This window comes from Schistocerca piceifrons, chromosome 4, assembly GCF_021461385.2.
Source record: "Schistocerca piceifrons isolate TAMUIC-IGC-003096 chromosome 4, iqSchPice1.1, whole genome shotgun sequence".
In the NCBI taxonomy this organism is placed as follows: Eukaryota; Metazoa; Arthropoda; class Insecta; order Orthoptera; family Acrididae; genus Schistocerca; species Schistocerca piceifrons.
The window spans coordinates 38,228,390-38,255,241 of NC_060141.1; the positions used below are offsets into that span (position 1 = coordinate 38,228,390).

Genomic DNA, 26,852 nt, shown 5'->3' on the forward strand with positions numbered 1-26,852 from the left:
GATAAATGGGTATTCATTGGACAAATATATTATACTAGAACTGACATGTGATTACATTTTCACGCAATTTGGGTGCATAGATCCTGAGAAATCAGTACCCAGAACAACCACCTCTGGCCATAATAACGGCCTTGATATGCCTGGGAATTGAGTCAAACAGAGCTTGGATGGCGTGTACAGGTACAGCTGCCCACGCAGCTTCAACACGATACCACAGTTCATCAAGAGTAGTGACTGGCGTATTGTGATGAGCCAGTTGCTCAGCCACCATTGACCAGATGTTTTCAGTTGGTGAGAGATCTGGAAAATGTGCTGGCCAGGGCAGCGGTCGAACATTTTCTGTATCCAGAAAGGCCCGTACAGGACCTGCAACATGCGGACGTGCATTATCCTGCTGAAATGTAGGGTTTCGCAGGGATCGAATGAAGGGTAGAGCCATGGGCTGTAACACATCTGAAATGTAACGTCCACTGTTCAAAGTGCTGTCAATGCAAACAAGAGGTAACCGAGATGTGTAACCAATTGCACCCCATACCATCACACTGGATGATACTCCAGTATGTCGATACCAAATACATGCTTCCAATGTGCGTTCATCATGATGTCGTCAGACACGGATGCGACCATCATGATGCTGTAAACAGAACCTGGATTCATCCGAAAAAATGACGTTTTGCCATTCGTGCACCCAGGTTCGTCGTTGAGTACACCATCGCAGGCACTCCTGTCTGTGATGCAGCATCAAGGGTAACTGCAGTCAAGGTTTCCGAGCTGATAGTCCATACTGCTGCAAACGTTGTCGAACTGTTCGTGCAGAAGGTTGTCCTGCAAACGTCTCCATCTGTTGACTCAGGGATCGAGACGTGGCTTCATGATCCGTTACAGCCATGCGCATAAGATTCCTGTCATCTCGACTACTAGTGATACGAGGTGGTTGGGAACCAGCACAGCATTCAGTATTACCCTCCTGAACTCACCGATTCCATATTCTGCTAACAGTCCTGAGTTGGTTGGTTGGTTGTTGGTATGTTTAAGGGGGACTAAACAGCGAAGGTCATCAGTCCCTCATCAGTTGGATCTTGATCAACACGAGCAGCAATGTTGCAATACGATAAGCCACAATCTTGATAGGCTACAATCTGACCTTTATAAAAGTTGGGAACGTGATGGTACGCATTTCTCCTACTTACACGAGGCATCACAACAACGTTTTACCAGGCAACGCCAGTCAACTGTTGTTTGTGTATGAGAAATTGGTTGGAAACTTTCCTCATGTCAGCACATTGTAGGTGTCACCACCACCGCCAAGCCAACCTTGTGTGAATGCTCTGAAAAGCTAATCATTTGCATATCACAGTATCTTCTTCCTGTCAGTTAAATTTCGCGTCTGTAGCATGTCATCTTCGTGGTGTAGCAATTTTAATGGCCAGTAGTGTATTTCATGTGTATTTAACACATTTCATAAGTATTTGTACACACATTTCTCCTGTATGTCTAGCAAACTTCACCATGCAGTTTCGTTTTCATACAGTTCAATGATTATGTCATCGTATCTCCTGAACTATGTGTCGTGCAGTGATAGATTTTTCTACATACATTCAGCAACTTATGTGGATACTGTTTGCAAATAAAGGTAGCAGAAAGAAGTAATAAATTGCAATGTCTTGCATGATTCCTCTTAGTGTCTGTGATGTCATATCTCCTCAGTAAAGAAGTAATAAATTAAAACGTCTTGCATGATGCGGAAGTTTTTCATTCACCTCAGTTTTTATGATCTCATATCTCCTAAACTGTATGTTGTACAATGTCATAATTTTTGTGGTACATTCAGTGATATGTGTGAATACTATCTGCAAAATATAGCCTGTGCACCATATGGTGGCTGATGCGCAGTGACCAGTTTTTGTACAAGGTGTACTGTGAGTTCATTTGTTTCTTCGAAAGGGGAAACCAACAGTGTCTGAAACATTGTGGCCGTTGGGTGATTACAGCATCAAGGCACAGGCCCTGCAGCCTTTCTCAAGTGATTTTCAGAAACTATTCAGTACAAAAAATTCATTTTTGCTTTGCTTATAACTTTATATGTCAGGCTCATGATGAGGTACCCATCATTTCATTAATGGTCATAGTTAATGTGATATTTATATGGAAATAAGACACTGTGCAAAATTTGTAAAAGTTTGTGATTAAAAATAGAGGTCACAGTGATTTTGTGCTTGATGCGTATTAGATAATATGTTGCAGTTTAAGAAATTTATCTAACCTATTGAATTTTTCTTTAGATGTAGGTGGAGGGCTCTATCTGACACTAATCTCGAGAAAATTGATCCGACACTCATTTGTGATGGCACCACACCACCAATAAAGCTAGAGTGAAATATCCATAACATTACTCATATTTCGTAGACAGTTTGAGATACTGAAATGAGATTTTGGCAAATGATAGCACACAAAGAGGAGAGTATTTTGCCATATGGTTATTATGCAAAACTTCAGTATCTACCATGTGATTCCACTAATTTCAGTCTTTTTTGATGAAAGAATGCAATTTTTAAGGGCCATCGATAGCTGATGAAACGAGAAATGCTAACGATCTCGAACAACATAAGTGAAGACATTACACATTTATTTTGTACTGAGAATATGTTTTTTCATAAGCTACTGACCATACTTTTCCTCACTTTTTCAGAATTCTTTTGCCACTGCATCTGCATACATGTTAGTGAGGTGAAACTGTATAAACTGTGCTGTGTTTTGACAAAAGAAGCAAATTTTAACATGGCAGTGAGAGAAATGAGTAGGTTTTACTCAAAATTTGCCACTCATCAGGCTTCTCTTAAGGCTACAAAGGGGCAACAGGCCAGGTGAAAATAAATTGCAGAATTTTTGGTGAAATTCTTTTTAGATGCTAACCAAAGCAGAGGTGACAGTAGATCTTTTTGAATGGCCACCAAGCAAGTTTGGGTGTGGAGGACCCCACTTAATATTTACAGAAAATGTGAGTGTAGGTTTCATTTTAGAATGGCACTTCCCCTCCAGCACCCTGGATTTCCCCTACAGTGTCTCCCCTCCGCTACCACTCTCCCACACGTGCCCTGCCATCTGTGCATCTACCGGCCATAGTATTCTGTATGCACTATACACTGTGAAAACAGTTAGTAGTAAAGAAGTAATAAATTTAAACATTATCATTCATCTGGCAGTGATGTTGCATGAACATTGAAAAAGTAGTAAGCAATGAACTTTTCTCCTTTCATCATTTTGAGGGGGTCTTCAGCAAGAAAAAGTTTCTTAAAAGTTTGAACTTATGTCTAAAGGTTGTTGCAAGTCTCTAAGTGCTCTCATTCTCAAATACTGAATGACTAAATTGTAGGTATTCTCACATAATTTATTCACTGCATTTTCACCCCCACTCCTATCCCTTTGATAGTGGGTGGTTCTTACCCCTACAGTGATTCTTTCCAGACAGTAAATAATGTGTGTACCAAGTCTGGTTTAAATTGGTCCAGTGGTTTAGGAGGAGATGTGGTATGTACATACATATATACATTTTCATAATTTGTACGGATTACGACAGTATTGAGTACTCCAACTATGACTGTTTACACTAGCACAGTTTGGCTTAAAGGCAACCTTTTTAAGTGGTACTGCTCAAGGAAGGAATTTGTGGGATTTATTGATGATACGAATAATGTATGAAACTCTTTAAAAGACAATTGTTAAAACAATCCCCAAGATGTCGCATTTACAGCTCAAATGTGTCAGTTTGGATTAGATTAAAGTAGATGTACCTTTTGTTCCAGTTGATCCTTAGTGAAGAGACCTCCGGGATATAGAACATTTCAGGAAAACAAGAAGTGCAACACTGATGTGTGTGTGTGTGTGTGTGTGTGTGTGTGTGTGTGTGTGTGTGTCATGACCTCTCTGATATGATAAACTTCACAAGCTTATACTTTTTATGTGTTGGTTATGGGATGTGTAGTGAAAAACTGAAAAGAATATCATCAATGATTTACTAAGCAGATTGCAAATGGAATTCAAGATTATGAACTAATACATTTATCAGGTGTGGTGAAGATGGATTTGTTTTAATCAGTCATAAGACTTAAGCACCACATTACTCCATCAATTTAATTTGGTGGAGTAAATGCTGTACCATGATTAGTCAAGAAGTATGTACAGTGTAGCAATTTACATGTATGGCAACTAAAGCTCCCTATTAAGAAACGGTGTGATGACTGTGTCTAAGATCTGTTTTGATGTGAACTATATACCACTGTTCCTGGTAAAACTAGGAAGTAGTCAGCAGTTAATGCTGAAACATGTCTTAAAATATGTCAGAGTAACAGAGCTGCTATAAATAGTTTCAGAGCTTCATGTGAACTGAAGTTATTTTGTTAGTAATGCTAACCATGCCAGTGAAACAACCACTGATTATTCTGTGACTGAATTTCTCTTCACATACAGCTTTTGTGTAGCAAGGTCAGCCAGCAGGTGCTGAACCTGTGAGGTATTATCAACACGTGAAACTCAGTTTGTAGTTGCCAGAGAAGCAGCAAAAGAGTTCCTATGGTTGACTCGCTCATTAATTGAACTTGCACCATTGGAACTATATCCACTTACCGAGTCTATTTTGCAAGCACAGTTGGTAGGCTAGGAATTGTGAAAGTTGCAAGCGATCAAAGCCTATTTATGTATGCATTTTCTCCTTGTATTGGAGTTTCAGGAGCGTAAATTTTTCTCTGAGGATATACAGAGTGAATATAAAGTGGCTGATATCTTCACAAAGCAAGTGACTTAGGGATCTGAACAGGTTTTACTTGTGATGGTGTAAAAATTAATATTTTAAAATGTCATCAGTAATTAAAGTTTCAAGGGAACTTTGATTGTAAAACTTTTATAGTTGACTTTTGTGTGAAAACTGTGCAGATCTGTTTACTCTTTGATCTTTTCAGCCATGCAGAAAATCTCTTTCTTTTTAGATGTCGGTGTTATTGTGCCTATGAAATGTCTGTGCTGATTTAATCTGGAAATATTCAGGTGCTGGTTAAAGCAAATTAATGCTAAGTGATGTATCCAGCAATTGGGAGGAATGAATTAAGAGTTGTCAGATAAAGATGAAATCATTCACAACATTCAAATCAAAATGTTGCATTGAAGTTGTATGTTACACTTCATTTAGTACTATTGATTATCTTCCGCACACAAAAAATTACTATTCTGTTGTAGGAGCAGCAGGCTGTGGAGGCAAGCTTAGCAGCTGCTCGAGCAGAAGCGGCAGCTGCACAGGCGGCGGCAGCAGCTGCGGAGGAAGCACGCAGAGCTGCGGAGTCTGCTGCGAAGCTGCTTAAGGAGACATCTGTCACTGTGCACAAGGTGTGAATAAAGAATTGTAGCTGATTTCAATGTTAATCAAAGAATATGAACTATCAGTCGTTTCAATATTGTATAAACACAAAAGAACACTTGTTTTCATCTCACCTTCCTAGCAGCAGGCAGATTACTTTTCTCGGTAATGACATTGTCAACACATCATTGTCTGGAATCCAGAACACACTGGGATGCTTCGAAAGTCATCAATAATGCACCTCACTATAATGATTTGTGAGTGAGGGTTCAAGATGAGCTCTCCAGTCTTGGCAGCATCCTATACACGTTGAATACGAGTGAGATCAGCTGATCTTGGGGACAGGGTGTCGATTGTCCAGATAAGTACCTTCTTGTCCGTGGAATGTTTATCAAACCACTTTACACTTATATAGAAAATAACAATATTATGAAGAGAATAATTGCTACTCATCATGTAGTGGAGATGCTGAGTCACAGATAAGCATAAAAAAAAGACTGTCAGAAAGTGAGCTTTTGGCCAATAAGGCCTTTGTCAGAAATAGATGACATATAGTTCTGGCCTCAGCAGCCAGAGTCTGCAGTCATGTGTGTGTGTGTGAGTTGTATTTGCATGAGTATGTGAGTGTATGTTGTCTATTTCTGATGAAGGCCTTGTTGGCTAAAAGCTCACTTTCTCACAATCTTTTTGTTGTGGCAATCCTGGACTCAGCATCTCCATTATATGGTGAGTGGCAACTATCACCTTCATACTTCTGTTATAGTCCATTCTGGATTTTCCATTGTCATGTAGAAAATGTTAGTGTTGTGCACAACTGAGCATTGATAACACATGGTAATACTGTGGTGTTCATTCCAGAGTTTTGTTTGTGTGACATGTGCCCAGCAGGTTGTGTTTCACCTGCCAGTCTGCATGACGTGCTGCAGCACAGTAGCGGAGAGTTCCACTTATGGTGGGAGGAGACTCCATCTCTGCATGTTGCTCAGGCATTGAGGCACTTACGTCCTCATCATTTTCAGTTTACATTACACAAAGTTGGGGAAGTTAGAGTCCCTGGAAGGCCCCTCTTCTGCAAGGATGTCCAGGCTTTTTAATTCTTTCCTTCACCTCTCCAGATGATGGTTCTGATGGGCATAAAAAAGTACATATTTGAGTCTATCAGGAATCTTTTCCTGAACCATAAGTGTGTCTCAGTTGGCTACAATCAGATGCCCTGTGGAGGAGTCTCCAGAAAAAATTATTGAGGAGGAAAATGTTAACGCATAGCAGGAATTGTTGTTGTGAAATATTTACCTGCTTGCTCACTTTTATATTGTAAATCTTTGCAGATATTGAAAATGGAAGACAGGTCTTGATAAAAACATGAGGAGGTATAGAACAAACATTTTTTTATTTCCAAGGGACATAATATTGGTGTGAGGCATAGTAGGACTTAATTACATGGAGACTCTGAACTTCATTGTTTAACAACATGTATTATATTGGAAAAACATTAAATAGCAAAAGCTTAATATTATTTGCATCTTTAATTTTTTACTGCTTTGTTAAGTCTTAGGTTTTCTTCATCTTCATATTTTCTCATATTGAATGTTAAGTTCCTATCAGCAATACCAACCTATTGATGTAGGGACTGGTGGTCTAGTGGTAATGTGTGTGCCTCAAACCTAAAGATAATGGGATTGAATCCAATTTGTACCCTGAAACATTTCAACTTGGCTTTAATCCAACCTTTACCTCTCAGTGACGTGAACATTAGCCAGGAATGACATGAGGTTGTAAATGTTCATACAAACAATCCATATGATATCTGCGAATTAATAATTAACTCAGAGTGAATCACAATATAATATTACATTTGGCTGGAATCATATAGCTGACTGACAATACATTTCAGTTGGGAGCAATTGTAAAATGTTAACCAGTTGATAAATTAACCGGGACTGACTGACTCAAAGAAGATCACAAAGATATTTACAAATAAATATTTGCATGCTTGTGGCTAAATGAGAATTGCTTGATGCATTGTTCTGCACAACTGTTTATAGAAGTATGTATGAATAAAACTACAAATTTGTTGTTATAGTTTACTTTATCGCAGGAAACCAGCAAAATTAGTGAACATGAAAGTACAATGATCAAAGGAGCAAGTCTGTTTAAGTATGTGTAACAGGGAAATCGGCAAAATTGAAGATACGACCTAAATGATTTCTACTTCTGTAGGGATTCCCAGGTACTACCAAAATTCGCTGAAACATAAATTTTTCTGCATTTTTAGGGAACTAAGAACCTGGAGTGCTTCAGAGGACAGGCTACGATCATGTTACAGTGACCTGAGAAAGGATTGTGAATCAATTCTGGGTGTAAAAGGGTGTAAGGGGTGTTTTTGTGCTAGCGGTGGTGGATCAAGTTGGGATTGCTGTCATAACTGTTCAAGGCATGGTTCAGTGTCGGTTTGCTGTTGTAAAGGTTTTGGGATTCAGTTGCAGAATGATATTTCCAGTTGGCATTATGTGTGAAGGAAAAAGGTCGTTCACCAAAGCAGCATGATTAAATGCAAATTTAGGGCTAAAAACTGATAACTCCATCATTATTCTCCCAGCAGATAAGGGCTCTGTCACTGTGGTACTTGACTGATGGTAGTATGTAAATGAAGGTCTACACCAGCTGTCTGGCTCTATGTACAGCACCTGTCATCAAGATCCCATCTCTGTGATTCAAACTGACCTACAATCCCTCAGGCCCCTCACAAGGACTAACACCTCAATCCATAGAACTTCTTACCACACCCAAATCACACAGCCTCACTTTTTACCTTTTTCCTAAGATCCATATACCTAATCACCCTGGCCACCTCATAGTTGCTGTCTTCAAAGCTCTCGCCTAATGTATATCGGCCTCAGTTGATCAAAACCTGCAGTCTACACTGAGGTGCCCAAAGTCACGGGATACTCAAATGCATAAGCACAGACAGTGGTAGTATCACACACACAGATTATAGAAGGGCAGTGCAATGGAGGAACTGTCATTTGTACTCAGATGATTCATGTGAAAAGATGACCAATGTGATTATGGCCACACAATGGGAATTAACAGAGTTTGAATGCAGAATGATAGTTGGAGCTAGATGGCTTGGACATTCAATTTTATTAAGGAATGCAGTATTCTGAGATCCTCAATATCAAATGTGTGCCAAGAAAATCAAATTTCAGGTATTACATCTCACAACGGACAAAGCTGTGGCCAACAGTTTTCACTTAACAACTGAGAGCAGTGGCATTAGTGCAGAGTTCTCAGTGCTAACAGACAAGCAACACTGTGTGAGATAACCACAGAAATCAGTATGGGATGTACAACACACATATCCATTAGGACAGTGTGGCAAAATTTGGCATTGATGAGCTGTGGCAGCAGACAACCAATGCAGGTGTCTTTTTTAGCAGCAACAAGGCACTGTGCAAGCTGGTGATGGCTCCATAATAGTGTGGTCTGTGTGTACATTTAATGGACTGTGTCCTCTGGTCCAACTGAACTGATCGTTGGCTGGAAATGGCTATGTTCAGATACTTGGGGAGAATTTGCAGCCATTCATGGACTTCATGTCCCCAAACAAGTCACCAGGCTACAATTGTTTGCAGTAGATTGAAGAACAGTCTGGACAGTTTGAGTGAATGATTTGGCCACACAGATTGCCTAACATGAATCCGAGTGAACGTTTATGGGACATAATCAAGAAGTCAGTTTATGTAAAAAATGGTACAAGGGACTTCCAACAACTTGTTGAGTCCATGCCACGTCGAGTTGCTGCACTGCCAGGCAAATGGAGGTTCCCACGACTTTTGTCACCTCAGTGTACAGTATAAAGATGTCACTACTGTCTCGAAGACACCAACAATTTCCTAGATCATCTGAAATCTATGCCCGCACATTTTGTTTGACACAATTGATGCCACCTCCCTCTATATCCAATGTTCCTCATGTATATGGTCTGTCTGCTGCTGAACTTTATCTCAACCAGCGCCCTCCTGATTTCAAACTTATTACGGTTTTCCTGTCCAACTTTACACTTACCAACAGCTATTTTATCTTTGAGGGGTAGACATACAAGCAGATCAGGGGCACGGTCATGGGAAACAGGATGGCTCCTTCCTATGCTGACCATATCATGTTTTCATGGAGAGGGCTTTTCTGGGATCCATAAGCCTTCCCATGGCTTGGTTGAAATACATAGTGACATTTTTACCACATGGACTCATGGTGAGACTGACCTGCTAAACTTTTTGCAATCTCTAGATAAATTATCAAGAGCAAATTTCACATGGGATATTCCAGATACCATGCTACTTTCCTTAATGTTGACATCATCCTCAATGAGGGTCAGTTTCAAGCTTTTGTTCACATTAAACTACTTACAAACAACAGTATTCACATTTTGACAGTTGCCATCTGTTCTATGTCAAATGTTCCCTCCCATAGAGCCCTGGCATTTGAGGCAAAGGTATTTGTTCAGATGCAGACTCTTTACAGCAATATAGCACCATTCTCACCTCAAAATTCACTGGAAGTAATTATCCCGCCAGCCTAGTTCAAAAGCAGATTTCCTTGGCCATCGCATCCAATCCTCCTCCAATAAATAACTTAGGAGTACAGCTCTTGTCACTCAGTATTATCCTTGTCTTGAATCCAATATTTCAAGAATTCTATGACTTCCTAAAATCATGCCCTGAAATGAGATCCATTCTAGCCAACATTTTGCCCACCACACCTAGAATAGCTTTTTATTGTCTGCTGCCCTCCACCCCCACTATCCACAATATCCTGGTCAGACCCTATGCTCCTTCTGCACCATTTCCTTGCCCTATGGCTCCTACACCTATGACTGCCCCCAGTGTAAAACTTACCATATGAATTCTCTTACCTCCACATATACTATACTTGTAACTGGCAAGACTTATACTAACAAAGGGAAACATCACATATCATGTACCAGCTGTTATGTAAACTCTATTTATTACATTGGTATGACTACCACCAAGTTATCAGTTAGGATGAAAGGACATAGGCAGAGCTGTATACTGGCAGCACACAATATCATGTGTGCTCTACTAGATCACAGTAATGACCTCTGTGGCTATATCATCACACATGCCATCTGGATTCTTCCCCCAGACACCAATTCCTCAGAAATTCACAGGTGGGAAGTGGAATTACAACATGTTCTTGGTTCTCAACACCCACCTGTTATTAATTTAAATTAATTTATTCAGTCTCAGCATTGCTTCTCAGTAACTATTGTTTTCTTCACTCCCTTTTAGTTTTTTGTATCTTTTATTTTCTGACCTGTCCATTTTTTGCCACCCTTCACCTCTGCTACATACAATGAACTTAGCTATCTGCTCATATTAACTGTTTCATGATGTGCCAATAATCTCTATCTTGCCTATTACCGTATCTTCCACCTTTAAGCTCTCAGATTTTCAAATCTCTTCCAGTGCAGTCCCCAACAATCAGTCTCTCCTTCTCATCCTGTCCAGTATGTCTCCCCTGACATGGGGTTTCGGGTGACCTTTCCAAACTCCCCTATTTTCTAAGCCTCGCCATCCCTTGTCCTTCATTCCTCTTCCTTCTCCTTCAACCTTTCTGCCAGAAGAAGGAGCCACTGGCTCCGAAAGCTTGCACATTTACTTAACCTTTATGTATGGCAGTTTGGATGTATGCATCAGTAATCAGGAAATTACACTGTGAACAATAAAACTTTGAGAATCTCTGCTTGAATACGAAAATAGTTAAATTGTGTAATAGCTTTATGTGTGTTATTCATACAACTAGGTTGTCTAATAAAAAAATGATAGTAATATCAGGAGCTGTGCAAGAACAGGTAGGTTGTTGTTTCTGGATTGCTCTGTTCCAGGGTGGTGTCCAGTTGAAAGCCTTACATTAGGTTCCTGAGCCACTTGAAATAATTTGTAACCTGCCTTTTTCTTTTTGTGCTCACTGTTTGTTCATTTCTGCTGTTCCCCTCCAATAAATAGCTTTCTGTCTAGTTTTAATATCTGAGGAATATGGATGACATTTTAACTGGTTGGATTATGTTTCTTTTATATGCCTAATGCCACCATGTGGTTTCAGGTATTATGATGAACATATTCATCAGTTCTCCATTTCCACTTCTTTCTTATTAACAAATCCTATGATGTTGTTCTTAAATGTCAGTGGTTTCATTACTGCTTTTGTCTCAGAAACATACATTATTATTTTGAGAACAGTATTTTTTCAAACTTTGCAATGCTTATTTTAATGATGTCATATTTAATGAACTTGAGGTGGAAGAGATGACATTCTATGATGCCTAGCTGCAATTTATGTCTAGTTTCTTATCTCTGTATGAGCTGATAATGATCTCTGTTCAGACAAGTGTTTTCTGGCTAATTCATTTGCAGGCGGGTTCACATTATAATGTAAATGCCAAATCCTTTGAAAGAAACATGCATAGTTATTTCTCCATTTTTGTCAGAAATGAGTGAATTTTCTTTTTTGCAATAATAGTCTCATCTTGGCCCATATAATGAATCATACTGTAATGTGTATAAAATAAACAATAAACTAACCATAGTCACTGAAGTACAGAACAGTCCCTCCCACTCCAAAGATAAAAGGTGAACTTGTTCTATGAAAGTTCTCCAGTAACATTCTGTTTCATATATAAGCCATGTATTCTAAAAATATACTTCCATATTTATTTGACTGTGCTCTGCAATTCTGAGCTGCCAGCATATGTTTTTTCATCAATAAATCCTATATTCTTTCTCCGTCCCTCAGTTCCCCTGAGGATACCAGTATTTATAGTGTGCACATTCTGTAACACATTTGTTGATTTTTCAGTATATTTTAAGATGAATTTGATGTGTCATTTATGTGAATAATTTTAAAATTATCGTGAAATGAACTTATTTCATTTAACATGCGACACATTTTTGCAGTAATTTTACATTGTATATTACAGTCTTAGATAGACAGATGGGATGAACTTGGAGTGTAGTTATTTTCTGTCACATACTATGCCTGTGAGTAAGTAACTATATTTATTCATGGTCATTGTAAGTGCCAAGATTCTATTGTGTCATAGTAATGAGTCATCATTTGTTTGTATACAGGTTGATGTCGAGATGCAGGTTGCTATGCCAGAGACAAAACAACTGGAGAGACCACAGAAGTCACCAAGTCCACCACTCAAAAAGGCAAAAATTGTTACTGCATCACCCAAAAATGTTGGTCCTGTGTTTTCTGTGCCTTTGAATGATGCTGTAATACAAGAGGGTGAAAAGTTTACATTTCGTTGTTGGTAATAACCTTACTCAATTGCATTAAATTGGATTGCATTTTTATTATTGTAGAGACCCTAGAGTTCATGTGAGCAAATACAAGCATGCTACGCTGGCCACACAAATTATGTAAAATTAAATTCAGAGGTCTCCCTATAATTTTTCATTCACTGAGTTAAAAAACTGCCATAAAAAAAGACATCTACTGCATGCGGTAAGGGGCCTACCATATTCGCAAGTGTGCCTTGACTGAGTTACCTATATATCATTGGACAGTTTACTTAAAAATGTGAATCACTGGATGCAATAAATATCTGATAACATTCAAGGAAAATACCTATATATCATTGGACAGTTTCCTTAAAAATGTGAATCACTGGATGCAATAAATATCTGATAACATTCAAGGAAAAATATGAGTACATGGAAAAATATTTTTTCATTATCTTTGCTGTCATGCTACATCACAAGTCAATGAAACCTTAATTTTCTTGGAGAATATTCAAAACACATACTACGTCTTTAAACTAAATAAATAATTTCACTGTTGCCACTTCTACATATACACTGCAGAAGCCACTGTGTAGTGATGCGGTGCAGGGTATTTCGTACTAATGTAATACTGTAAAACTTGCTCAAAACTGGATCACATGGGACTTAAATAATTTTCCAAATTGGACAAGTTTCCAGATTACACAAAACTCACTAGGCTACATTTGCCAGGTATCATGCACAGTAGTATAAATTTGTAATTCTGCACATATTGACATACCTTCACTACTACAGAATAGCTGTTCACTTATTGTATATTATGCAATAAATCACTAGACTATTACAATAACTTTAAATAATAAGGCGTTTCTGTATCATTACTCCAACTTTAAATTTGTTTATTGTTGTAAGTACATACATATTATTCCTGTGTCTACTTGCATTGTGTTTCAGTTTTTTTACCACATATCAAGAAGGGTGTCCTGTTTGAATTTCGTGCGCAAAACTGTTTTTTCTATGCAATTTTTTGCACTATACAGCTTGATAGAATTTGTGCGTGCTGCAAATCTCGTAACATTGTTTATGCATGCCATAGCTTCTTTAGTTGTACTAATTTTTCTAGGAACATCATTTTGCTCCTCTTCTTCTTCCTTTGTTTCTTCCTGTCCTCTCCACTGTTGCAGATTTCTATTAGATCTATTGCTGAAGTAAAAGTGAAGTGAGTTGGCAGAAAGTTGTAACTTCGAACATAGTCATCTGCAGTACATGAAATGCTATGCATTTTAATTAGTTCAGCAATTGGTGCTACATTTTTTTGAGCTTCGATGGCCACAGAAGCATCTTGGTCTCCAAATCTGCTTTGTTGATGCACTTGTTAACGGTTTCAGGCTTTATTTCCTTCACTGCCAAACCAATCCTATTGACTGCATCCCGTATAGAAACTGATCATGCAAGAGCAAATGCACTTTCAACCTGTTGAAACTAAGTTTAAGAGACTGCATCAATAATCGCCTATAGTGAGACTTGAATGCATTTCCTGGGTTGTGTGAGGCTGATTGAACATGGTGGGGACCAAGCCAGTTTCACACCTGATAACTTGAGTTTTGGGTGGCAGGTTGCATTGTCTAGGAAAAAGAGAAGTTGGTGATTTTCTTTTTTCATTTTGAGGTGCCTGGCCCTACTTCCATAAGACCACTCACTATCCACACGCTTTTATTGTTTTGCCATGTGACTGAAAGCTTACTAATGTCCATGTTTTTGTAACAATGTGGTTTTTCCACCTTTGCAAATCACCAGTGGCTCCTCCATTTCACGTAACATGTTTCCTCACAGCAGTACAATGAGTCTTTCCTTGGACATTTTTTCACAGGTGCACTTTTCGCTTGAGTTGTTAGAGATATCGAAAGCAGTGCACGAAAAAACAGTCACATTACATTGGCATTAAACTTGTATTTTGGGTCATAATTCTTGAGTAAATGGTACAGCATTGTCTTCCATTCTGTTGCTACACTTTCCCGCACATCCTGAAGTTCCCCACACACTTCATGACTCAAAATGTTGTGCCCAGTTTTGAAACTCTCTAGCCATCCTGTGGGTGCCTTAAACTGTGTATTTCCAAGCTCTGTAGTGACTTTCAGAACCTAACTCCAGAACAGGGGTGCAGAAAAAGGTAAGTATTTGCCCTCACACTATCTTGTCAATCTCTTCACCTTTCTTTTCATCCACCAGTCCCCGTTCATCCATTCATCCTGTGTCTTACCCTTGTTCTTAAAGTATAGTAAATTTTTGTGTTAGCACATTTGAAATGCAACACTATTTCGCGCACAGGAAGTTTATCGTTCTCACTTACCTTGATTACTTTATTCTTTTCATTAAGTGTTAATGACACTTACTTTTTGTTAAAAGTCATCTTGCCCCTTAAAGTGCTACTAGTTAACTAAAACTGGCAGAAAATAATGCAGGTAGTGCACTTCTTTGGAATACTTGACCTGGACTGGTAAAAACCGTTGTTTAATGGAACAACATCCACCTCTTTCATTTCACACATTGCAGCAGTGTATTGGAAGGTATGCAACAATGTCCAAATGTGCACCCATATGCATCAATGATAATGGAAAATGAGACACTCTGACAAACAGTGTCCTCACGAATGAACCATTTCCTTTGATGCACCTACACTGCACGTAACTTGTTCACTGTTGCAGACAGCAGCACCGCTTCATCTCCACACCCGAGCACCGCACTGTGCTGAACCACTTTTCTTGGTTTTGCACCACTTAATGGCATTGTCAGGGTTGTACAGTCACTGTGTAAAATGCAGCGTTCTTTTAGAGGCGTGAATAACTAACGTATACTGTAGTACAGTACTGTACAAGCTCTTTTCTGCATTATACAATGAACTATTAATTAAGTCATAAAATTTACATTGTATTTCTGCATTAGGCACATTGCACTTTTTGCAAAAAATTAGCATATAAAAGTGTACTGAGTGTGTCAGGACTGATATCCTTGTTCTGTTTGGGCAGATTTCCAGACCTTAGATGTTCTACTTTGATCAAGTTTTCCTGTACATTGATAACTTGATAATGCTTCTGTGTGCAACATGAAAGCGAGAATATGTTTTTTGTAAAGTGTCTTAATAGGTGTCCAGTTGATTCAGAACATTTTAAATGAGTAATGCATAAGTGCAATACATGCAGTAATATGAACATATACCTTAACTGCACTGAACATCTTGTTCTATAACTTACAGTTCTCTCTATCTTTCTCTCCCCTTTTGTGTGTGTGTGTGAGTGTGTTTTTTTTTACCCTGCTCCCACCTCCATGTGATCTGAAGGAAAATCCAGCTTTTTAAGTAGAGCTATAATGTTGCACTCATTGTTTTTGTGTCATATGCTAATATAGCTACTGCACGGAGTCATATATGTAATGCATCACTTGCACAAAGTATCTTTTCAGACAGAGTAAAATAGAACTTCATTAGACCATTCTCTAAGAAAGGTACAGTAGATATTAATAACTATTGACCTATTTCAATATTAGCTTCCTTTTAAAGTTTTTTGGAACTGGTAATGTTTTAATGGATGGTTTACTATGTCTGTACATTTAACATTCTGACTCAGTCACAATTTAGATCTCAGAAGCATCTTTCCACTGAACATGCTATCTACCATTTCACTGATCATGTACTAGCAATAATGAAGTTTGAATTACCAGCTTGAAAAAATCAAGCTGTAACCATGAAACCTGGGGATGTTGTAAGGCCTTCTCTTGTATTTAAACTTCAGTGACACATTTTTGCCAGTTATGGATGACTTGGAGGAGACATTGGTTGTAGAAGTCTGATTTTGGCTGTTCAGGAAATGTTCCCTCTCTAAGACAACCAGGCTGTCATTCTGGAAACACATGCCACACTATGGTTTCTTCATCCAAGGAAAGATAGAGGCACTGGGTGCCATATCAGGAGAATATAGGAAGTGTGGTAAACTTTGACAACCCATACAAGGAGCATGTGTGACTGTTCTGTGCAGAATGAGCTAGGATCTGGTTCTGGAGCAAAGACACTCGATCAGACAGCTTTCTGTAATGCTACATCTTGATAGTTTCCTATACCCTCGTCATAAGATTTTGATAGTTTGTTTCTTTGACAGGTTGCTCCTCGCAAACACAATCCGTTACCTCCAAACTGTAGCAGTCCCAAAAAATACTCAGCATCACCTGCCCGAATATGGATGGGTGATGAATACAGTTGATTCCACTGTTAGCTTTGCTCCTTTGTGTAAGAACCATGATTATATGCCCAACACTTGTCCATGGTTATTTGGTTGCTAAAGAAGTCACCTGAATTGGCCTGACATAGCTGCAACGTTTCCATTACTGCCTCGATTCAACTGAATTTTAGAATGGTTGTTAGCGGTTGCAGAACCCAACGGGTGACAACATTTACTGTGTTCAAAATGTCCTGCAAGAACTTGAAAACTGATCCAGGGCTTATTTTCACTTATCATATTCTGGTCTTTGAGCAGCAAGGCCTTTAGTTATCTTGCAATCCCCATTTCTTCAAAGAGAGATGGTCTGCAACTTTGTTATTTTTCATGGATACTTATTTAACCCACTGGAAGCTTCTGTCCCACGTAACCACTGGGTCATATGATGGTGCATTGTTGTCATTCACTTTTACCATCTCAGCATATGTTGTCGCAGCAGTTTTCCGCATTAAATGCAACAAAATGAATTCCCGCAGGATACTGCACTCTATCATATCAATAGGCTGTGCCATTTTGTTTGGTTTTTCGGGTGGCATGCTATGGTAATGTGTCACAGGGATTTCACTGTAGACCAGGGCTGCAGACATGTACCTACAAACAAACAAAAAATTAAACATGTAACTTCATTTTTTGAAGGTTAGAAAATGTAACAGACCCATTAAGGAGACTGCCTACACTACTCTTGTCCGTCCTCTTTTAGAATACTGCTGCGCGGTGTGGGATCCTTATCAGGTAGAACTGACAGAGTACATCGAAAAAGTTCAAAGTAGGCAGCACGTTTTGTATTATCGCGAAATATGGGAGAGAGTGTCACAGAAATAATACAGGGTTTGGGCTGGAAATCATTAGAAGAAAGGCGTTTTTCATTGCGACGGAATCTTCTCACAAAATTCCAATCACCAACTTTCTCCTCCGAATGCGAAAATATTTTGTTGACACTGACCTACATAGGGCGGAACGATCACCATGATAAAATAAGGGAAATCAGAGCTTGTACGGAAAGATACAGGTGTTCATTCTTTCCGCGCACTATACGATATTGGAATAATAGACAATTGTGAAGGTGGTTCAATGAACCCTCTGCTAGGCATTTAAATGTGATTTGCAGAGTATCCATGTCGATGTAGATGTGATAATTAAGATATTAGACTGACCCTCTTATTAAAATGTGAGAACTACAAGGTGATTTCATCTGTCAAGGTTTTTGTGATCTGTCCAAGATGTTTATCTGTGAAAATCACAGAAACTTGAAAGTTGGTTGCTTAAGAGGTACGGTGAGTAAGTTTACCTTGTATGTAACTGATAGAGTGATTTTAGTTAACTCATTCAGCTCTCATGAATCTCTTCTGTTCTGATACTATTACTGTTATTGATATGTATAAATGACCTTCCATTTTACACTGTTTAAGCAGAAATAGTGCGCTTTTCTGATGATTCAGTCATCATAACCAAGTTCAGCAAGGCTGTCACAACAGAAAGAAAAATATATGAAATATTTAAAGGTGTTGGTTGGTTCTTGGTAAATTATCTGTTACCTGACTTAGAAAAAATTAAGGTAATTCAAATTTGTACAAGGCAAAATATATCATCATTAACAATACATAATGGGGTAAGGTGCTTATATGAAATCGATTGTTCAAACTTTCTGGTTGTCCATGTTATAGGTGTTCTCAAATGATTGACTTCAGTATCATTTGCTATATGTGTAAAGGCTGAATTTTGTGATGAAAGCATTGGAAAATAAGGTTACATTCCATACTCGATTCATTGATTTCACCATCATCATCATTATCATCATGAGGATTTCCTTCCTGTGAGCCAGGTAGGAATTTTGTGAAGACAAGTCTCCATTGATTTTTGTCCTGGTACAGCTTTTACAGCTTTTCTCTCTTCACTACATCCCACATTATTCCTCTCCTCTTGAGTTCTTCATTAACGTTATCTGCCCATCTCGTCTTAGGCCACCCGCTTGATCTGTATCCTGGTACCTCCAGCTCCCAACACCGATGTGGAGTTCGAGTTTGGTGCACTCACTTCACATGGCCTAAGCACTTCAATCTCACAGCACTCATTCTTTTCTCCATGGTCAAGTTCATCTGCGGGTCTTCCTAGATATTTGTTCCTGCTTCTGTGTCTCCTGGTTTTTTATTTCACATTCTTGCATTTCACTCTTTGTTTCTTATTTATGACACAGGTCTCCATACTGTATGTCATGATTGATGGGAGACAGATTTTATGCATGATCTGTTTAGCTCTTAGATGTTTCGTACTTGGTGGAAGAAGCTGGATCCTTTTGCTACTCTGTCTAAAACTTCTAGTTTGGCACTTCCATCACTTGATATGACACTACCCAGATAATTGAAACTTTTCACACATTCAACCTTCTCTCCTTCCAGTGTGATGTTACAAGGTACAAGCGTCATAATCATCTTCATTTGACACTGTCTTAGCCTTATTCACAGTCAACTTGAATTCTTAAATTTTTTATTTGAGTAATGCAGTCTCCACTGACCTTCCATTTCCACCTCTCCCCAGATGCTGTGGGCATCAGCAAAAGCAAAAGCTTTGAGGCCTTCTTTTTCAGTTGTCTTTTCTGTTTTCCAAGAGCAACAGTAGAATGCATATTATGTTGAATTTTGTCATATTTGATAGTAGTAACTATGGGAATTTCTGCCAGTAATAAGTTGAGTCTTTGGTGTGAGAATACAGCCTAGACAAGACAGAAATATTTTAAGTCAAATACTAAACAACACAAACACTGTTACACCAGTAATCAATCATAAACAACTGCTTCACTTTTAAATTTTATGAAGTGTTTTGATTTCCTAGTCTCTGGAGGTAATCAGAGATAAACCTGAAGTTGCTGAGATTATTTTGACATGTTTTTTATGTAAAACATCTTTAGTTGTGCACTGTTTATTTCATGCTATATGTTTCCTTGCATGTATGCATAATAATCACAAATACTGGATATGCATTATTAAATATTGTAAAAAGTAAGAGTTAATTTTAATATATCCATGGTCCAGTCACACTAATGTAACCACCGCCTATGTTCGACATCAATATGCAACAACCACTCACAGATAGCAGATGGCAGCACTGACAGTGGAGGGTATATAAAATGTGTTGGGGGGGGGGGGGGGGGATGCAGAAGACAGTGCAGTCATTGTCGTAATGTGGAAATGCAGTGATTTTTCTTATGTTCAAAAGGGAATGATTATTGGCTTTTGGGCCAAGAGTGGGAGCATTTCTGATATGGCTATGTATGTAAACTGTTTGCTTGCTGCCGTGGTTAAAGTATACTGTACATAGCAAAATGGCACTATCCAAAACCGGTGCCAAGAAAGCTGTGATGCACCATGGGCCACAGATGACAGGGGTGAATGACAGCTGTGTAGATGTCTATGGACAAATAGACATGCAACTGATTGCCCAGAAGAACCATGGGGCTTTCAAATGTGTCTTGTCAGTGACTGTTCAGTGAACGCTGCTGCATATGGACCTCACAGCACATGCCTGGTTCAGGCACCCTTACTGACTGCTGTTTGTTGGGGGGAGGGGGGGGGGAGGCAAAGACTGGAATTTGCAGGCCAACATCATAACTGGATGTCCACTGTGTGGTGACAGCTGGTTGTTTCTGATGAATCACTTTTATGCTCCATTGGACAGATGGCTGTTGGCGTGTATGGCGTGAAACCTCTTACAGCAAACACGCTGCAACAGGTGGGATTATTATGGTCTAGGGAACATTTTTGTGGCATTTCCTGGATGATCTAATCATACTATTCTTGCAGACCACATATAACCCTACATGCAGTTTGTTTTTCCTCGGCATGGTGGCATCTGTCAGCAGGACAATGCAAAGTGTCGTGCAGCTCACAGTGTATGTGCACGGTTGGAAGAGTGCCAAGATGTGTTTTTTGTACTCCCCTTGTTACAAACCTTGTCGTATATAAACCCAGTTCTGTGGGACCACATCGATCAGGCTGTTCACACCATGGAGCTGTAATCGAGAAACCTTGTGCACTGGAGTTGATGTGGCTCAACAGCCCTTTCGGTACCTTCCAGAATCTCATTGACACTCTTCCTGCACATTTCGAATCAGTCTGCAATGCAAAAGATGGTTCTTCAGGCTTTTGACAGGTGGTCACATTAATATGATTGGACAGTGTGTAACATCTCATTATGCAGAGTGTTCTCACATAATCGGGAATTATTTTGTTAGTGTAACAGGTACACCAATGCCAGAAGTGATCTGGTATAAAGATGGAATATCAATTCAGAATAACCCAGATTATCAGACCACATTTAAAGATGGAAACTGTTCACTAACTATAGAAGAAACATTTACAGAAGATTCAGCCAAGTTCACTTGTAAAGCAACAAATGCAGCAGGGACAGCAGAGACCAGTGCAACACTGTCAGTCAAAGGTGTGTAACATTTAAAAGTCACTATGTATCATAAACTTGAAATCAGTCTGACTAATGCGGCGATTATCAAAATCTTGTAAATTACAAAATGTCTGGAAGTGAGTGGTCTGTTTAATTCAGTGTACATGCTATAATTGAGAACTGACACTATATTCCTAGCAGCTTTGTTAAGATAATGACCATCTGCAAAAAATAAGTGCTAGAACAATGAAGCAACTTTCTGACAAAAGATATGTGCAGAATGAGACAACATTCAAGTATTGTTTCTGAATGTGAAACATGCTGTGTAATCCTTCTCATATACAGAGTGTAGATTACATTACTATTGTAGGCAAAATGAAACAATTTGATTTCACATGGCATCTATGAACATGAGTCCCAGTCCAGAACACAGTTGCACTGAAATGCTAATCATTTGCATATGGTAGCATGCACTGCCCTTCGGGCCAATTTAAGGTTTGCTGCATTCCACATTCAAGCTGTTGCAATTTTAAGGGGCAGCAGTGTACTTAATCTTGTGAAATGGAGTTCATAATTAAAAATATATTCCACTGCCATTTCTTCATGCGTATTTCTTAAAATAATTCACTCATTGCAACTAATCTAATAACATATTTATCTCTCTCATTGTTGTAGATATTTTTCAAAATGAGTGAACTGGCAGAGTTTATCTTTACATTACGATTCATAATTATTTATCAAAAATTTTTTCCATGATGCAGTTTTGATATCCTTGTGTTGGAACTTTGGCAAAAGAATATGATTTTTGCTGTAAGAACAGTTTCACAAGTTTTCTATATCTGCTGACCCAGTTATTGGTGTCTAAAATTACACTGCCTGCCCATGATTCAGCAATAATTTCAGACAAAATCTTGCAACACAATTTCATTGGCTAGATTCAGCATAGCCTCAGTCTCTAACTTGTATTCATGATGACAACAGTCTCTCTACCTTCTTTTAGACTCATTCTGTTATTGGATTATGTAGGCAGCAACTATCAAGATCTGTGGCATTACATCAAAAATATATTGTTTCTAGAAACTCTATCATCTGTGTGAAGATATTCTGTTGATACACATGCCAGTTTTAGTCATGTTCCTCAGTGAAAATTCATGACAGATTAAAACTGTACTCTGTACTGGGACTCTTATGTTCATAAATGCCATGTGAAATCGACTTGTTTCATTTTGCCTGCAGTAGCATTTGCATTCACTTTACCAGTAAAAGAAGTGTCCCTTCACCCTGAATGGAGGAATTGTAGCATATTTATTGTTTACATAAATTTTATAAAGCAAGGATTTATCCATTTTGTTGCGTATGGTTTGTTGTTTTTACTTCAAATTATAACTTCAGATATGTGCCCTGTGGTGCCCACAGAAGCTGAACCTGAGGAGCAGTTGTCCCCACCACATTTCACACAGCCACTGCAAAACAGCACTGCTCGTGAAGGATCTTCCCATGAACTACGCTGCCATGTTGAAGGCATTCCATTGCCAACTGTACAGTGGTTCAAGGATGGAACATGTGTTGATGCTTCTCCAGATTACGTCATAACATTCAATAATGGAGAAGCGTTACTGCGATTTGAGGAAGTTTTTCTAGAAGATCAAGCTGAATACAGTTGTCGTGCCACTAACCCACTTGGTTCCGATAGCTGCTGTGCTCGTCTCACTGTGGAACGTAAGTAACACATCTATAGTTTGCTTGGAAATGATTTTATCTATTTATTGCAATTGTAAAACTTGTCCTCCTGTGTGTTTAAAGCAGGTCATACAATACATCCACTACACTGAAAATTTTCTATGTAATAATGCACATTTTTTTCTTAACTGTAATAATATGATATTAAGATAAGTCTGGAACTAGTTATAGGTCTATTCCTTATTTAACTCATATAGATAAGCAAGGCTTAAAATTAGTGCGCTGCAAATTTCTGTGCTACTTGTGGATGTCGCTGAAATGTTGTCCCTGCTATTTAAGACTCTGTAGCACCTTAACTCTTTTACCATCTCTAACGTATTAACTTATTCAGGCCAGACACTTCTGATGAAGAATTCCCAGACATGTTTACACATACTGACTTTGATGTTTTGGCCATTTCTGAGATTGAAAAATATCTCATGGTTGTTGAAATGTAAAGCTCAAATCTGTAATGTTAAATGAACTGATTTTATTTTTAAATCTTCTGTTGATCTATCAGTATTATATTTAAAGAATTCATCAGAAGATGAAGAGAATGAGAGCCAATAGACTGAACCAGAAAGAAAATAAGTACTCATCATCATCATCATCATCATCACCATTTAAGACTGATTATGCCTTTCAGCGTTCAGTCTGGAGCGTAGCCCCCTTATAAAATTCCTCCATGATCCCCTATTCAGTGATAATATTGGTGCCTCTTCTGATGGTAACCTATTACTTCAAAATTATTCTTAACCGAATCCAGGTACCTTCTCCTTGGTCTGCCCCGACTCCTCCTACCCCCTACTGCTGAACCCATGAGTCTCTCGGGTAACCTTGCTTCTCCCACGCATGTAACATGACCCCACCATCTAAGCCTGTTCGCCCTGACTGCTACATCTATAGAGTTCATTCCCAGTTTTTCTTTGACTTCCTCATTGTGGACATCCTCCTGCCATTGTTCCCATCTACTAGTGCCTGCAATCATCCTAGCTACTTTCATATCGGTAACCTCAACCTTATTGATAAGGTAACCTGAATCCACCCAGCTTTCGCTCCCATACAACAAAGTTGGTCGAAATATTGAACGGTGCACAGATAACTTAGTCTTGGTACTGACTTCCTTCTTGCAGAAGAGAGCAGATCGTAGCTGAGCACTCACTGCATTAGCTTTGCTGCACCTCACTTCCAGCTCTTTCACTATGTTGGCATCCTGTGAGAATATGCATCCTAAGTACTTGAAACTGTCCACCTGTTCTAACTTTGTTCCTCCTATTTGGCACTCAATCCATTTATATCTCTTTCCCACTGACATTACTTTCGTGTTGGAGATGCTAATCTTCATACCATAGTCCTTACATTTCTGATCTAGCTCTGAAATATTACTTTGCAAACTTTCAATCGAATCTGCCATCACAACTAAGTCATCCGCATATGCAAGACTGCTTGTTTTGTGTTCACATATCTTAATCTCACCCAACCAGTCTATTGTTTTCAGCATATGATCCATAAATAATATGAACAACAGTGGAGACAGGTTGCAGCCTTGTCTCACCCCTGAAACTACTCTGAACCATGAACTCAATTTACTGTCAACTCTAACTGTTGCCTGACTATCCATGTAAAGACCTTTAATTGCTTGTAAAAGTTTGCCTCCTATTCCATAATCTCATAGAACAGACAATAACTTCCTCCTAGGAACCCGGTCATATGCCTTTTCTAGATCTATAAAGCATAGATACAATTCCCTGTTCCACTCATAACACTTCTCCATTATTTGCTGTAAGCTAAAGATCAGGTCCTCTAAGAGGCCTAAATCCACACTGATTTTCATCCAATTGGTCCTCAACTGATACTCGCACTTTCCTTTCAACAATACCTGAGAAGATTTTACCCACAACGCTGATTAAAGAGATACCTCTGTTGTTGTTACAATCTTTTCTGTTTCCATGTTTAAAGATTGGTGTGATTACTGCTTTTGTCCAGTCTGATGGAACCTGTCCTGACTCCCAGGCCATTTCATTTATCCTGTGTAGCCATTTAAGACCTGACATTACACTGTATTTGATGAGTTCCGACTTAATTTCATCCACCCCAGCTGCTTTATTGCACTGCAATCTATTGACCATTTTCTCCACTTCCTCAAATGTAATCCTATTTCTATCATCATTCCTATCCCATTGTACATCAAAATCTGAAACATTACTGATTGTATTTTCACCTACAATGAGCAACTCTTCAAAATATTCCCTCCATCTGCCCAAGGAATCCACAGGATTCACCAGCAGTTTTCCTGACCTGTCCAAAATACTTGTCATTTCCTTCTTACCTCCCTTTCAAAGACTGCTAATTACACTCCAGAATGGTTTTCCAGCAGCTTGACCCATAGTCTCCAACCTGTTTCCAAAGTCTTCCCAAGATTTCTTCTAGGATGCTGCAATTATCTGTTTGGCTTTGTTTCTTTCTTCAACATAACTTTCTCTGTCTACCTGAGTTCTAGTATGTAGCCATTTTTGATACGCCTTCTTTTTCCTTTTACAGGCTGCCTTGACTGTGTCATTCCACCAAGCTGTTTGCTTCATCCTACCTTTACACACTACTGTTCCAAGACATTCTTTAGCCACTTCTAGTACTGTGTCCCTGTACCTTGTCCATTCCATTTCCAATGACTGTAATTGACTACATTCAACTAACTGGTACCTTTCTGAGATCACTGTTGTGTACTTGTGCCTGATTTCCTTATCCTGAAGTTTCTCCACTCTTATCCTCCTACATATGGACCTGACCTCCTGCACTTTTGGCCTCACAATACCTATTTCACTGAAGATTAAATAATGATCAGTGTCATCAAAGAATCCCCTGAATACACGTGTGTCCCTCACAGCCTTCCTGAATTCCTGATCTGTTTTTATATAGTCAATGACAGATCTGGTTCCCCTGCCTTCCCAAGTATACCGGTGAATGTTCTTATGTTTAAAAAATGAGTTTGTGATTACTAAGCCCATACTGGCACAGAAATCCAAGAGTTGTTTCCCGTTCCTGTTGGCCTCCATATCCTCTCCAAATTTACCCATAACCTTTTCATACCCTTCTGTTCGATTTCCAATCCTGGCATTAAAATCACCCATGAGCAGAACACTGTCCTTGTCCTTTACTCTAACAACTGTACTTGTGAAAAGTATTCTGGGAAGAAACATACTTTTTTGAAACACAGGCTGGAATGAATTATTATTTTATGAATAATCGGCTAATTGAAGATTATCTTTTCTTCTATTTTAAGACACTTTCATGGGTGAAATGTGTAAAAAAGTAAACAAATACTGTGTGTTTGTAAGAAGAAATAGCCCGAGAGAATACTACTACAATGTTTTCATATTCAGTGAATAAATTCTATTCAGTCAGGGGCACAAATAGGATACAGGTAAAAATTTAGCCAAAGACATGATGAACTTAGAGAAACCAAGAGTGTTAAAAGGGTATTGTCACAGGAATAAGCAATTAAACTTAAAATAATAGAATACCTGAAATAAACTTCCATGATGCATACTCAGCTGAAATTCGGCGGTGTGCTCCAAATTATTGAGGGGTGGAAGAAATTAATTTCAAGTTGTAATTCTAAATGTAGAAATACTACTGCGCACATGATCTAATGCAAACCACTGCTGCAATAATTTTCTTTCTATGTATAATGTTTTATAGTAATCACTGTTATATTCCATGTGAAGGATTTGTTTAACTCTTTAACTGCACTGGTCGTGTTTACGCACGCAGCTTTGTACCTGTCCTTCTGTGCTCTGAATGTGTTTATGCCCA

At 38.7% G+C, this 26,852-nt stretch overlaps 1 protein-coding gene across 2 annotated transcripts in view; it reads left to right on the forward strand.

The window, feature by feature from the left end:
• LOC124796341 (titin) overlaps positions 1-26,852 on the forward strand; it is a 1,000,763-nt gene that overhangs the window by 766,740 nt on the left and 207,171 nt on the right. For both annotated transcript variants that reach the window (XM_047260475.1, XM_047260476.1), the window contains 4 exons: positions 5,230-5,376; positions 12,499-12,686; positions 21,154-21,359; positions 22,737-23,039. In XM_047260475.1, coding sequence (XP_047116431.1) covers positions 5,230-5,376; positions 12,499-12,686; positions 21,154-21,359; positions 22,737-23,039 — 844 coding nt within the window. The remainder of the gene's footprint in view (positions 1-5,229; positions 5,377-12,498; positions 12,687-21,153; positions 21,360-22,736; positions 23,040-26,852) is intronic.